Genomic DNA, 14,122 nt, shown 5'->3' on the forward strand with positions numbered 1-14,122 from the left:
GGGTGAATATGAAAGCAATAAGTGTGAGCAGTCAAGTGATGAGAAAGGAGATTGGTTTGTGGGCATGGCGTTAAGTGAACAGAGACTTCTGAATTCACCCTCCTTTTTAAGATCTTGTTATAAAACAATTTTCGATTCATAATATAAAAAAGACAATTTATAATACTATTTTGTGCCTTCCGGCAGTAATGGACAAATAGACTAGATATCACATTATATCACACTCAATTTCTCTCTTCTGTAACAAATTATATTCATTACGAAATTAAAAGCGGAAACTCAATATTGTTTTATTATTAACTTGATTGCTTTGGATTATTTTCTTTTTTTTCCAATTGAGCACAAAACTATTCTTTTCCAATTCTTTGTGTAATCCACAAGGAGAAAATATTACAAATGTGTTCATGTCAAGCAATTACCCATGTATTTAAATGAATCTCTCTTCCTGTGCTCTTTGAAGTACCTTCATCTAATGGCCCTATGCTTCTGAATGTATTCATTACCTCAGGCTAGAGCTAACAGAGTAATTGCCTTACAGTTTCATAATGGCATTAGCACTCCAAGCTACATAACCTAGCCCCCTTTATTAACTGTGATAATATAAGTACACAATCCCGGCTAATCTTGTGCTTGAGAAATCACAATTTGGCGGTTTTTAGACCACAGAGCTGTCATGTAAAACATGTAATATACCACATCATTTGTCATGCAAAAACTCAGATCATGTGTGCCGTCGTATGTCTTCATGAATTTAGATGAGCTGTTATGTTTACTCTCACATTTTGTACAGTTGTTGAACGCGAGATACCTGTGTAAAACAACAAATGGAGAAATATCCGTCATGCCTTTGTCACAGAACACCAGAGATCATTTCACTGCTTTAATTGTTTCCATTTAACATGATGTCTTCTCATATGTCTCCATGACAAGAAAGCCAATTACACTTATGCTGAAGTAGTATACAGATTTACATGGAAATGCCCTCAGAACACTATTCCACTGCTAATCGTATTCACAGCGTGAGCTGATACGCGTGAAAGCGTCTCGTCGGAGGCAAACAAACTCCTGCGTTGATTGGGAACAGCACTTCTCATCATCCCTGGATATGACTAGGCCCCCACTTAAGCATAGCCTTGCGAGTCAGCTTGGTTAGTTAAGACACCACGCGGTAAACGACAGATTAAGGATGAGAGGCAATATCGTTTTCTCCCTCTCTTTTTTTCCAGCTGTCCTTATGTTGCCGCTACAAAGTACCATATGGACGACGAGGGAGAGGACGTTCACAGAGAATGAAACATGGCTCGCGAACGTGACAGTCTTAATTGCTGTAATTGTTGTTTAAAATTGAGAGCCATGTAGAAGATCTTGAAATATGATAGAATAGATTATTGGTAATTATTAACTGCAGAAAAAAATGAAAGAAAACCACTTTATCTCACTCAGCGAGCGAGAAGAGAAATCTGCTCCGCCTGATGAGAACACATCAAGACAGCTGGTCCTCTCATTTAGTGTACCTGCCTTACGACAACCATAATTCTTTATTTGTATGCAAACTAGATGCATGCAACGTTGAGCATACACACCAATTTCAGAGGTAAAAGCCCATTCTAACAGCCACCCATCCGGTAACTTGGGGTGGATTAAGCGATATGTTTCTATAAGAGAGCATGGCAGACACTGGAAGTGGCTTCCACAGTGATTCATCTTGATAAATCAAGGACTCGGAGAGAGATATGCTCTTCAGGATGAAAGGGGGCCCATACACACTCCATACACACTCCATAAGCTACGCCTTGGAAATGCAGGCCAAGTCTTAGAGGCCGCTGTTTGAAGGCGTGAAGGCTGTGTTTACATTCATTTACGGCAGCTGCCGTTTTAATCCAAGACTGCTATTGCCAAGTGATGGAACACTTCAGACAAATTACTGAGGCCCGCGAGAGAAAACATGGGGAATGTGGGAAGAAAACAAAGTCCATCTGAGGTGTTTCTAGTGACAGATCTGCATTGCTTTTAACCGGGTCGCTTCTGACGGGAACGTCAGCTTATTCACGGTGATACAGCAGGTGACAACAAACAGGCGTTTCCAAGCCCACCTCGAGCTATATCGGAAACGTCCCTTTGTCACATTAGATACACCTAAATGAGGGAGACGGCTCTCATTGAGCATATTGCTTACGGCATCGTTCGAAACAAAAGCAGTTCTGGTTCTGGGGTTTAATTGTAAATGTTCAATTCAACGTGCAGATAAAGAACACAAACAGGCCAAGCCACAAGGCTGGAACAGGGGAGGGAGCACTGGATCTGGGGCCAACTCATTTTCAGTTGTCAAAAAACCAAAGCAACATAGCTAATCCTCATTGTCAAGCAGGGGCAAGCATGCAGACATGGATAAGACCCCATCCTGTGCATCCATGTCCCCCAAGGCACAAGCACCCTGCTCTCTTTGGATGGGAAGTCATTTGTGAAGTCCTTTACAACAGCCAGTCAAAGAGGTTAATTGAAAAATTCCTTAATGTCATTACGACAAAACTAGATTAACCCGAGCTAATTCACTTTATTGTTCTGAAGAAAGAGGGCTCGGCATTGAACTCAGGAGTAAACGCAAGACTCTGAAATTAAGGGTGAGGTGTTGTTTTAAAGGACTACGCCGGTTTAATTAAGATATGGAACATTATTCATTGCTCCCTGTGGTTCTAGAGACCAAAGAGTAAGTGGACAAACAAGAGTACTGGTTTCTCTCAATTCAGGGTTGTATTTAGTTACCGTACCACTGAACACACCTAAGTGATACTGGCTGTAACGGTTCTAGTACTGTGGTGCTGCTTTTTGCACAGCTATATGGAGAGTAATACTTTATTAAGTCATGTAAAATTTCCTTTTTGTCTATTTCAGGAGGTCTTACTGAAAAGAGCTGCTGACCTGGTTGAAGCTCTATATGGGATGCCACATAATAACCAGGTATGTAGATCAACTTGATGTTAAATGTTTCTCTGGACAAAGATTTGCACAAAAAAACCCACATCAAATAAAATCACAGGGAACCTTTTTGAAATTGCATGGAGGATGAATATCAGAGATGGACCTTCACTTCTCCATTGATTATTTGCATGGGTAAACTGACAGGAGCGATGCATCAAACAAGGCCCGGACAAAGAAGCAGCCACACAGTGTGACAGTTGAAATGTAAATAACCCAACTTCCTTGTGTCTCCCCCCTCGCTGTCCCAGGAGATTATCCTGAAGCGGGCAGCTGACATTGCTGAGGCCCTGTACAGCGTACCCCGCAACCACAACCAGATCCCCTCACTCGCCAACACCGCCTCCCATGGAATGATGGGAGTTAACTCCTTTGGCAGCCAGCTAGCCGTCAACGTGTCCGAGTCACAGGGGAACGACCAAGGTTGGTGGACCACAACCACTGCATCTACTTTACCCCCTCATTCAGATAAAGCAGGTAGAGGAGACACGTGGCTCACACTTTATCTTCACATCATGTGAACTCTCATTTAATCTGCATCATAAGTGATTGTGGAAGCAACTTTGCTTTCCAACAAATACCTAAAGTGGAAGCGGAGGGAAGGCCCCTCCGTCTCTAACCAGCCTCTCCTCCTTCCTCTCTCGCGCTCTCTCTCCGTCTGTCCAGTGGGGTACAGCCGGAACACCAGCAGTGTGTCCCCTCGTGGGTACATCTCCAGCAGCACCCCCCAGCAGTCGAGCTACAACACCGTCAGCAACAGTATGAACGGCTACGGAAATGCTGGCATGAACCTGGGAGTGCCCAGCTCTCCCGGCTTCCTCAACGGATCCTCTGCCAACTCCCCATATGGAAGTGAGTAGCAGCCCAGCTAGCCCAGCTAGCGCCCCCCCCCCCCCCCCCCCCCATCCGCATAGCTTTGCCGTGCCCAGATTAGCTCTTTGCTGTTACGACATCATTTATGGCCTGTTTACAATATTGGGCAGTTTACGTTGGGTTTAATGCGTCTGCTAAATGACTAAATGTTTACATCGTTTTCTGTCCGCTGCGCTTAGTTTACGCAGGCCAAGAATCGATGTACATATGCTTATTTCCTCCTTTCCAAAAGAGCTCCTTTTGTGGTATTTTTAGAGTAAGATATTATTGATAAGGCCAGACTGTAGTGCTATTTGATGTGGTGAGCCAGCCCTTGGCTATAGTGATGTACACTGTCTCACAGCACGTTCCCACTCTCCCCCCCCCCCCCTTTTTTTCTCCCCTATCGTCTCCGCAGTTAAACAAAAGAGCGCCTTTGCCCCTGTGGTCCGACCCCAGGCCTCCCCACCCCCCTCCTGCACCAGCGCCAACGGCAACGGACTGCAAGGTGAGCCCCCCTCACCCCCCCATCCCTTCCCTACGGACTACTGGTCAGATACCGCTGCTCAGGCCTCAGTCCGGTTCGGTGAGGGACTAATCATTACAAATATGCATTTTGACAATCTACACCCATCACTACACACATGCACACACACGCACACACGCACACACAAACACACACATGCGGGAGTACAAATGAATCTTCTCGGAGGTCGTAGGGAAACACCTTCCCAGAATTGTTTTAGTAATTATGTTTATTAGGTTTTGTGCGTGTGTCATGACCAACATGATTGCTTTGAAAACAAGCTTAGCCATAGTGTGTGCCCCAAGATTAATAACATTGGGCTTAATGAAGTGGGAAATTAAAGTTCATCTTGCTGCACGTTCATACTTATTAATACATGTTGTGCAGAAATTAATGAGCAATGCCTTGCCATCATCTGTGCAAACTTAAAAGCATTTCAACCATGACTCCAAAAATACTGAGAGCAATATAATAATATTTAATTCCGGTACCTTACTAGCCTAGTAGTTAAAACGTGTGAAAATAGTGAGTATATAAACTGTGGGCAAGGTACAGTTGCTAATTATATCCTAGCAGATGGTCTTGGTGAAGGAGAGGAAACTACCTTTTGATCTAATCTATGCTGTCTTAGATAATGACTCTGAAATGGGGCTTAGTGAGTGAGGAACTGGAGGTATAAAGTCGTGGTGGGAGGCGGATGGGGGTGGGGGGCTGAGTATAGAGTGTGTTAGAGTGTCTAGTCTAGTCCTTTCACTGAGCAGGGAGGAGGAGGGCTGTACTGTAGCATGGCATTGTGGGAAGTGACCATGTTGTTGCTTTAGCGCTGCCGTGGCCCAGTCTCCAGGGAGTCTGGGCCACTGTTTGCCATTACCCCAACGCCAGGAGAAATATCACACATAGCAAGACTGGCGTGCTGGGGGCTGAAATGTCAGAGCAAGAGGGAGGTTTTGAAGCTCTCCTGTTAGGAAGGCGTACACTCGCACACTGACGCACATGACAAACACATAAGCATGCACACCCACACACACACACACACACACATGCAGACTCACAAATGCAAACAGACATACACACATACAAAGGCACACACAATTACACGCATGATTTCAACATGTTTACTGTGTATGGTCTGTCATATAAAATACATATCTTCTGTAGCACCTGTCTAAAATGTCATTTCTTTTTTTCCAGCTATGTCCGGCCTGGTTGTTCCTCCGATGTAAATGCACTTTCCCCTTCTCAAACACCAGTCTACCCCCCCACCCCCCACCCCCCCAAAAAAACACACACACACACACATACACACACAGACACAGGACGCCCCTTTAGCACACAAAGAAAATGCTGGTGTAGTCTATAGTCAACAGCGTATTCTGTTTGTAATGAAGATGGGGGGGGGGGAAAGAACAAACAACATTCTTATAAAGACATTTTCACAAATTCTAATTTTGGACCTGTAAAGGATTTCATGAGGACTACCATTTTAGTGACCAATATTTTTTGTTGCTCATTTTCCATTTTATCAACCTTGAAGAGGACAAAGGACGATGAAGTGTTTATTTTGTATACCTGTTGGGTTGTACTTTTGCCTCGGCTCTTTCCCCTGAACCACACATACTGTACTGGAAGGAACTCTGTGGACTAAACAGTTGGTTTTAATGTAAACACTGATGTACAGTACATTTACCTATGAACTTGTTTGCCTCAGAAATTGTTTTCTGTTTCAACTATCTTTTAATAGATTCACAACAGTTGTGTGTCTTTCTAATGTGACTTTTTTGTATTTTTATGTGTGAGAAAATACACCGGGGCCAAGAAAGTTTGAATTTCAACTGGAAAATATATGAAATATATAATGTAGAAAATCAATCATAAAATACAACACTTACAAATTAAATGGGGAGGGGTTGAGTGGGCAAGATTGTATCCTGATTCATTCCTGCATTTTAAATTAAATTTGTAATTTATTGTAGCTAGAAATCATCTTCAAAAGTAAAACAATTCTCTTGGATTCAACCAGAACACTGGCGTGTATAGAACGCTTGGCTCTGTTGATGAAAAACTATGTACTTCCATGTCTAGAGCTTCCTTTTAAGCAAGTGTGTTTTGCCATGTTTTTCAACCCTTTTGCTAGCACTGTATATTAATGCGTTCTTAGGCTACTGTGAAGTCTGTTTCTTGTTGACGAGGGCCATCCTCTTCCCTCTAGCTCCAATTCCCTTATGTGTTTTATATGTGGTATAAATTGTAGACTATTGTGATATTGCCAAACTTGTGCTAAATATTTATACATCTGTCTTTTCCATGTTATTTTAGACCAACAAAAAACATTTAAAGTAAAATGAAATTCCATTGAACATGTAGGAGTTAATTAGAGAATAGTGCATTGTCATATTTCTGTTCAAATACACACTTGCGCTCACTGAGGGGACATTTTGTAACATATCAACTATAAATATTGTATTTATCTTGGAAATTTTGTATATTGCTTTTCATTATGTATGTATTAATCGTCATGCCCTTAATATAGTGATGCAGCACAGAGAATTCAGCCAAGAACTGTTGCCTTCATTTGTTTCTTTTGTATTTGATGAAATGCAATGTTCATATATTTCACATGTATCCTCAAATTTTTGTTACTCTGTCAAGACTCTCTGTCCATTTTTTTTAAAGGGGAAGTCAAACTTCATTGTTTATTTTTATATTGATTTTAAATTATCTATACAGACCATTTTGGAGAAAACTTTGTTGGTTGTATTGTCAAATAAATTGTTTGTGACCCATATGATAGTTGTTAAGATCCAATAGAGACTAATGTGCATGAGGGACAACCTTGGGGGAAGAAACTCCATTTGTGGTTGTATTTTCTTTCTGTTTTGTAGAATGTATAGAAGTCATTTTTACTCACCACTTATGACTCTGCCACATAGCTTAAATGTGTTTACAGGGAAGAAAATTCAAAATGTCAACATTTGGAATGGAAACAGAAATGAATAAGTGATGTTTTATTAAAGTTTTCAGTAAAAAAATTATAGTTCCTAAACTGTGGACTTTTTCAGTGATCTGTCTGACTAGAAAACAAAAGCATACTGTTTCCTCGCAACATGTCATAAAAGTCCATTTAATTTCCCCCCAAAAGTTAAATGAGTATTCTGTTCCATATTCTCTTATAGCTAAAGATTCTGACTTTGAGATGTATTCCTATTGATCTTTACATCGGCATCTCACTTCAGTGGTGCTGTTAAATGCATTGCAGCCCTTTCATAAATACTGCAGGCTTTTTATTCAAAGTGCCCAAAATGGGGCCCATTCAAATCCCTCATTTCATTGCATTAAGCCACCAAGTTAATAAAGAATCAATACATTGAAAGAGCAAGGTTATCCTTTGTCTATAAGGGTTGGTATCGTTTTGAACCTCTCATAGTTTGAAAGCTGAAAGGGGACCCCTGTGAAATCTATACTCATCAAGTGGGTCAAACAGAGATAGTGGAGTGATGGGGAAGAATACTGCCTCTCCTTTAAAACAACGAAATATCTTATCTGGCTTCCTGAGTGCTTGCTGAGACCAGGTCAGAAAATGTCAATTTCTCATCAACAGCAACATTGTCCATGGCCACCTCACCTTTTAATGCACAATTAAGGCGATGCAAGTTGAGTAGCAATCAGCATATCACGGCTAATTATGTCACCAGCTTGCATGGATCTCGTGGTGGGGGAGATAGTGCAGGCGTTGCTGATAGTGTGAGGGGTAGATACGCACACGAGCAATTCAATTTTCGACCGCAAACGCCTTGTGCTTCCAAACATTCCCTCGATAATCCAATGTGTCTGATAACAATAGTGAACGCACCTGCTTCCTGACAAAGCACTATCCGTTTCAGATACACAGACACAGTTCTGGATCCATGGTCGTGCTTACTGCTGTTTCGCCTCAATTCAATGACTTAATCTATCTACTGTAGAGCAAAGCCAGGCTGCAGCCTGGTGTCCAGTCTGTACCTTTTTAATGAGCAATCTTATTCCTCATATTAACTGAGTCCGATCTGTTGTTATCCAATCCAACTTTGTATTTATATCTCGACAACAGAGGGTTTCTTCTATACATCTTTGAGTTCCTTCATGAACACCTCCACCTGTACAATCCCTGTTACCATGCCCAGCGTTACCAAGCTGTAGACGCATAGCGAGATTAAGACCGGTGTTCTTGGCCAGGTCTGACTGTTCTCTGTATCCATGTCCACAGCCTCATCCCCGGCCTCAGCCCGTCCTCGCCACTCAATCATGGTGAGAGCCTCTTTATTGGAGAACCCTAATGGCCACCCTCCACCATGATCTTAATGTGTGCATTAAATATTTATAAATCCTGAGTCAATAACGCCTCATAAGCAGGGCCCAGTCAAGCCTCCCCCGCCCCTCGTACACCCCCAGACCATGTGGCCACCGCTCTCTCAAAACAGCCAGAGGTCAAGGGGTCACGCAATCAAAGGAGAGCAAGGCTCGCTACATCCATATGTTGCCACTCTTATCAAGACTTTGCTCAATAGCGGTTATCTGTCAAAGGAAAGAAATATTGAAAGCGTTATCGATCTTGAGTAGCCTTGTGCAGCCCAGGGCCAGGCTTCTAACATCTGCTCATGCATTGTTATATTTCAGGAAAACCCACTCTCAATAACACACACGCACACATACTGTAAGAGGGAGCTAGTTTATCTTCTGTCTTTGCTACACATTGCTGTGCACTAACCGGTCCTGTTAGTAGGGAATGAGGGCTACTGCAGACTAGACCCGTGTGCCTGTCCTGTACTTTTCCTCCGATGCATATATGTAGATGTGTGAGTCAGGCGTTATGTATGGCCATATCCACTGTTCAGGTGAAAGATTGTGCTCTGGTGATAGCGCTTCACAAAAGCCCCCGCTGGACAATGAGCCAGTCAATGGAGAGCCCTAGTTGAAAGGGGCCACAATGGCTGAGCACGCTGGGAATTGGGCTGGATGATATAAAGGAATGAAACCTTCATTGAGGCCATGGAGGACAAGCATTCAGAAAAGGGGTTTTGTTTGGTGTTTTATCAATCCACAGTTTCCCAAGAGGAAAAACAATTCAAACTGACCTTAAAAGAGAATATTACCTTACACACCCACTCCCTGTGCAAGACTTATTCAGCCGCTTATACAGTATGTTCGACTGTTCAATTGCAGAAGGGTGTAGGTTTATTGTCTTTGTTCCTTTATGTGGGCAGTGGTTACATGTCAAGACAGACCATACTCCCCCCCCCCCACAACCTGTACGGTTTCTCATAGAAACACAACTTTACTTATGAATAAAAATTATTACTCAGAATATACTCAATAAATAAGTGTAAATGCACACAGCATCTGCATACCCAAACTACTGAATTATGACATTACTTGTGCAAGCTCACTTATAATTTTGTATATATTTATGCATTTTATATAGGCTTATGTGATGTCAATGCTTACTAAATAATACTGTATCATTCTCACTATGAAGGCTCAAGACAGACAGCATGACCTATTTCACTGAAGCACATTAGCTCAGTGTCTGGCTCCCTGTGAACCAGTCCATCAGATAAGACCTTAGTCCCATATCTACAACCCATTCTGAGTCAGCTTAGACAGGAACAACTCCAGATCCATACAAAGATTCCTTCTTCCCTCTTTGCGAAAGAGATGGGATGAGCAAAGTATCCCAGCGCTCAAAATCCATTAAACTTGTATTTGGGTGTCATTTGATACTTCATCAATGATGTATTGCATTTCAAACCCACAAATGCCGGATTAACCCCTGGCAGACACTTTCACTGTATTTCCCCTCTACTGTCTAAAGTTTGTTCTGTCCAGGGGTGCACACAGTGCAGAAACCATGGTCAAAAAGTGTTAGGCAACTGTGATAAACTAATATCACTTCAGCTCTGTTCTCTGCCACAGTCAACCACACAGAGGTCCTTTCATAGCTCCCCTCTGTAGTGCTTTGTCCACTAGTTCTGGATATGATATCATCTATTAATAATGTATTGGCAATGGATTACATAAAAAAGAGAGCAGAAATAACATCCAATATTCATGCCCCCCGAGCTTGACTGTGTCCAATCCGTTTGGCCTATAAAACCTTAGCCCCATTTCCATATCCGCTGTGGGTCGCGACAGGTCTGCCGCACAAAGACTCACAGAACAGCTCAACTCAGGAAAAGGGCTGTAAAAATTGGGTGGATTTCTGAACCCTTATGAAACAGCCCCCTTGGAAAAAAAAGGGTTAGGGTTAGAAAAAAAAGACCTTTTCCGATTTCAGCGCCTGTGAAAAACTTGGTAGTGTATTTCCCTCTTTAATTGTGCCACTTGAGAAATTGACGTGCCTCCGAAACATGGCATGAATCTCACAGTTATTGCAGTCCCCTTGGCGGGGAATGTTGATACAACATCTGCATGCTATAGAAAGTAATGGAAGTAGCAGAGGTGGCAGCTGCAAAGCTACAGGAAGTGTGCCATTTTCGGGCAGCACTGCTGTGAGAACCAATAAACTGCCATCCTGGTCCTGCATTCGACTCTGATTGTGAGGACACCATGACAAACAGGGCGGGTCTGAGACTGGTACATGCTGGGGGATGACAGCTCTTGTTTGATAGTCAATAAGGCTCATTAGCAGAAAAAATGGAGGAGCACAAATGTGGAGATTAAATGGCTTTAGAATGGGTCCTGCTCATGGCCTATTCTCACAGGAGCCTTAACCATGGCTATTACCTCATATTTTCTTCCAAACATTATCCACTTAAATCCTTGTGAAATTGTCCCATTTCCTATGCCTACCCACCTTGTACAAAGACACTTGCCATTTAACGAGGGCAATCTTTGCATTCAAAAAGTTCAACCTCTTTAAATATACATAGGAACCTTTGCAAACTTTCTACACCAGACACAAGCGCTCCCCTGCAGCCTCTCTTACAGTCTCCCACCTGAAAGCAGTACAGAGGAAGTGTCTCTCCATCTCATGGAAGAAACGGCCAACAAAGTAGTGTGTAAGAGCCTTTCCCTAAAGGGTCCTTGTCACGCCGTGCCAAACCTCTGTGATTATCGTTGTTTCTGCAGAGAGTGTCCATGCCTGCCAATACTGCTGTTCCATAAATGAATTTGGCCCCTCGTCAACAAATTACCTAACACGCAGAACTGTGTATGTGTCACATCCAATTCCAACTCACTGGCTTTGGTGGAGTGTGTGTCGGCAGGAGGACTTAATCATCAATCGTCAATCATAATAAGTGAAACACATTGCTATCTTTTTTTTGGGGGTGAATAACTACAGAACTTAAGGAAGAGAGGGAGGTGTTAGAACTTGTCACATTTGATTGGGACGGTAGGTGTATTTTTATTTCAGCTGATGTATGGTTTAATTAACTGGTCTTGGCAACTCTGAGATGGCACAGGTTCCCAGTGACATACAGAACTCCAGCATGGATTTGATGATCAAATGTCTCCAATTTAAGCATTATCTTTGCAGGGTTTATATAAAAAAATATATTAAAAAATGTGCGGAGAATTACTCAAATGTGCTTTCTCATTCCTTGGCATTCTGTGGCAATAATTTCCCAATGTTGATCGATACAGACCAATTATTTAATCTTGTCTCTATCTAATCAATGATACAACATTGCACATGAAACCTACGAAGGGTGACTAGCAACTACAAATATCAGTTCTAGATCAATCCCATAGCATATATCCTAATAAGTAAATATGTAGCATGCCGCGCCAGGATGCATTGCTCGGCTCCAAGCTCATATTTTCCCTCTCTCGCTCCCAGTCCTGCTACAGTCCACTCCTCTCAGGGCCGTCATATAGATCGGAGTCTGTCGGGGGCCAGAGGCGCTGACAGAGCCCAGATGCTCCCAGTCTGTCTGGGGGACTGGGGAGACTGGTGCCATGGGGTCCTGGAGCCTGTGAAGTGCCGCCCCTTGGTCAACATGAGCGAGGCTAGACCTGCACTTTCTCCAGTCTGAGACACTCAAGTTCCCGTTCTGACAACGAGGCTGTGGTCATAGATTGATACGTGAAGGAATACACACACACATGCACACACACGTAATGTATGGCTGCTCATCAAACGTAATTACCAGGGCTTGGAACAACACACGCTTGTGGTCACGCTGACACACACAAACACACGCAATTATAAACAAACCATAATATGTTACCAGCGAATATAAATAACATGGTTTCGGTTGCAGCCAATCCTGCATGGATAGGAACACTTCGACTAACTTTGTCTTTGTTGTTTACTAGTTTGTAACTTATCTAAAAGACTGACACTAAGGGGGCTGGGAGGCATCCTTACTCACTTGTAATCAAAGTTTTCCCATTAGTGTACTGGGCGTCTTTGTTGGGGTGTTTCTTTGTTCAAAGGAGACAAAGGCCCCATCTGACTCCTGCTCCCTAAGAACACAACCATCATTACAGCAGCATCAAAGTATGCCGTGTTGTTGAAATCCCCTGTTCCTCTTTGAAAGAACGGCTGGACTGTGGAAGTGTGTGTCGGTATTAGATGCTGCGATGGCAGCTGTTGTGGCTGGGCTGCGAGGTGCCGTGGTGTCAGGGCCTTTGAGGCCATCCCAGCCCCGACCCGACAGCGGGGGAGGAAACCCGATAGCCCTGCCAAGCCCGCTCTAACGTCTGCGCGTCTGACAGAAGGACATAGCCATATCTGCTCGGCTAACACTCCTCTGGCAGTGAAGTGGCATTACTCTCTGTTTGGGATGGACGGTGAGTTAAAGAGGTGCATATGTGCTTTACAGTTTGCATTTGCTCGCATTTCTTGGCATCCAGCGGTGTGCTTGAACGCTACAATGGGAAGGGGCTGTTTGTGAAGTACATTTGCAGGACTAATGGGCTGTGCCATGTAAGAAAGTAGCAGGTGAGCAGACTATAAGTTCTTCAGGAGATAATAATGCTACAAGTAATTAGAGGGGTACTAGGGGGGGACTAGAGTGGGAGAGTTGGGAGCAAAGTGTGTGTATTTGATGTGGGGGAAGAAAATGACTCTATAATGAGAAAGGGTGGCAGGATATGAGATGAGAAGCCGGGAGTTAGAGACAGGATATAACTTATGAGATGGAAGCGGTAGAGAACGTTGTTGTATAAGCTCAAATGTTTTTTACAACTATCAGCCATGATTAATACAGTCTGACCAGATCACTGCACTGCAGTGAACATTCTGAAAGCCAACTACCATACCCTCTGTCTTTGTGAGGTTCTAATGTGTGTGTCTGTGTGTGAGTGTGAGAGAGAGACAGAGAGAGTGTGTGTGTGTGTGAGGGGGTTAATAAATGTTGAATCAAACGCCGCACGAGACTCTCACACTCCTTAAGGGTTGCCCATTAGCGGTGTGTGGGTGCATGGGGAGTTTATCAGTGTCTGGGTGATTTATGAAGTCAGACTCAATATCATCTACTTCACCCACACACATATACTGACACACAAACACACACATACGGGGACATACACATGCACACATATGCGCACGTGCACACACACACAGAGGCAGATATGAGGTCAAAATTAACCGTTTCACCGAGATTTACTGTGCAGATGATGAGATAGCCTTAACCTCTTTAAAGCTAATTCCATCGAATCCCAGTGCCAGAATGATAGGGAATGGGTGAGCATATGCATGGCGCTAATATACATCCACACTACTCATTCATTCTTTGTAGAGAGGGCATATATTATCCATGTGAGCTCTCTGATCCCTGAGCAAGC

General features: G+C 43.1%; 1 protein-coding gene across 10 annotated transcripts in view; it reads left to right on the forward strand.

The window, feature by feature from the left end:
- Window positions 1–5,751, forward strand: part of ebf3b (EBF transcription factor 3b) — a 71,698-nt gene extending 65,947 nt beyond the window's left edge. For 3 of the 10 annotated variants that reach the window (XM_062463717.1, XM_062463718.1, XM_062463719.1), the window contains exons 12-16: window positions 2,893–2,958; window positions 3,228–3,453; window positions 3,643–3,828; window positions 4,247–4,414; window positions 5,546–5,751. In XM_062463717.1, coding sequence (XP_062319701.1) covers window positions 2,893–2,958; window positions 3,228–3,453; window positions 3,643–3,828; window positions 4,247–4,414; window positions 5,546–5,577 — 678 coding nt within the window. In that variant the 3' untranslated portion in view covers window positions 5,578–5,751. The remainder of the gene's footprint in view (window positions 1–2,892; window positions 2,959–3,227; window positions 3,454–3,642; window positions 3,829–4,246; window positions 4,415–5,545) is intronic. The other 7 variants (XM_062463720.1, XM_062463722.1, XM_062463723.1 and 4 more) reach the window with 3 other exon arrangements.
- Window positions 5,752–14,122: the final 8,371 nt, after the last annotated feature.

The sequence above is a fragment of the Osmerus eperlanus genome, chromosome 6 (genome assembly GCF_963692335.1).
Source record: "Osmerus eperlanus chromosome 6, fOsmEpe2.1, whole genome shotgun sequence".
NCBI lineage: Eukaryota > Metazoa > Chordata > Actinopteri > Osmeriformes > Osmeridae > Osmerus > Osmerus eperlanus.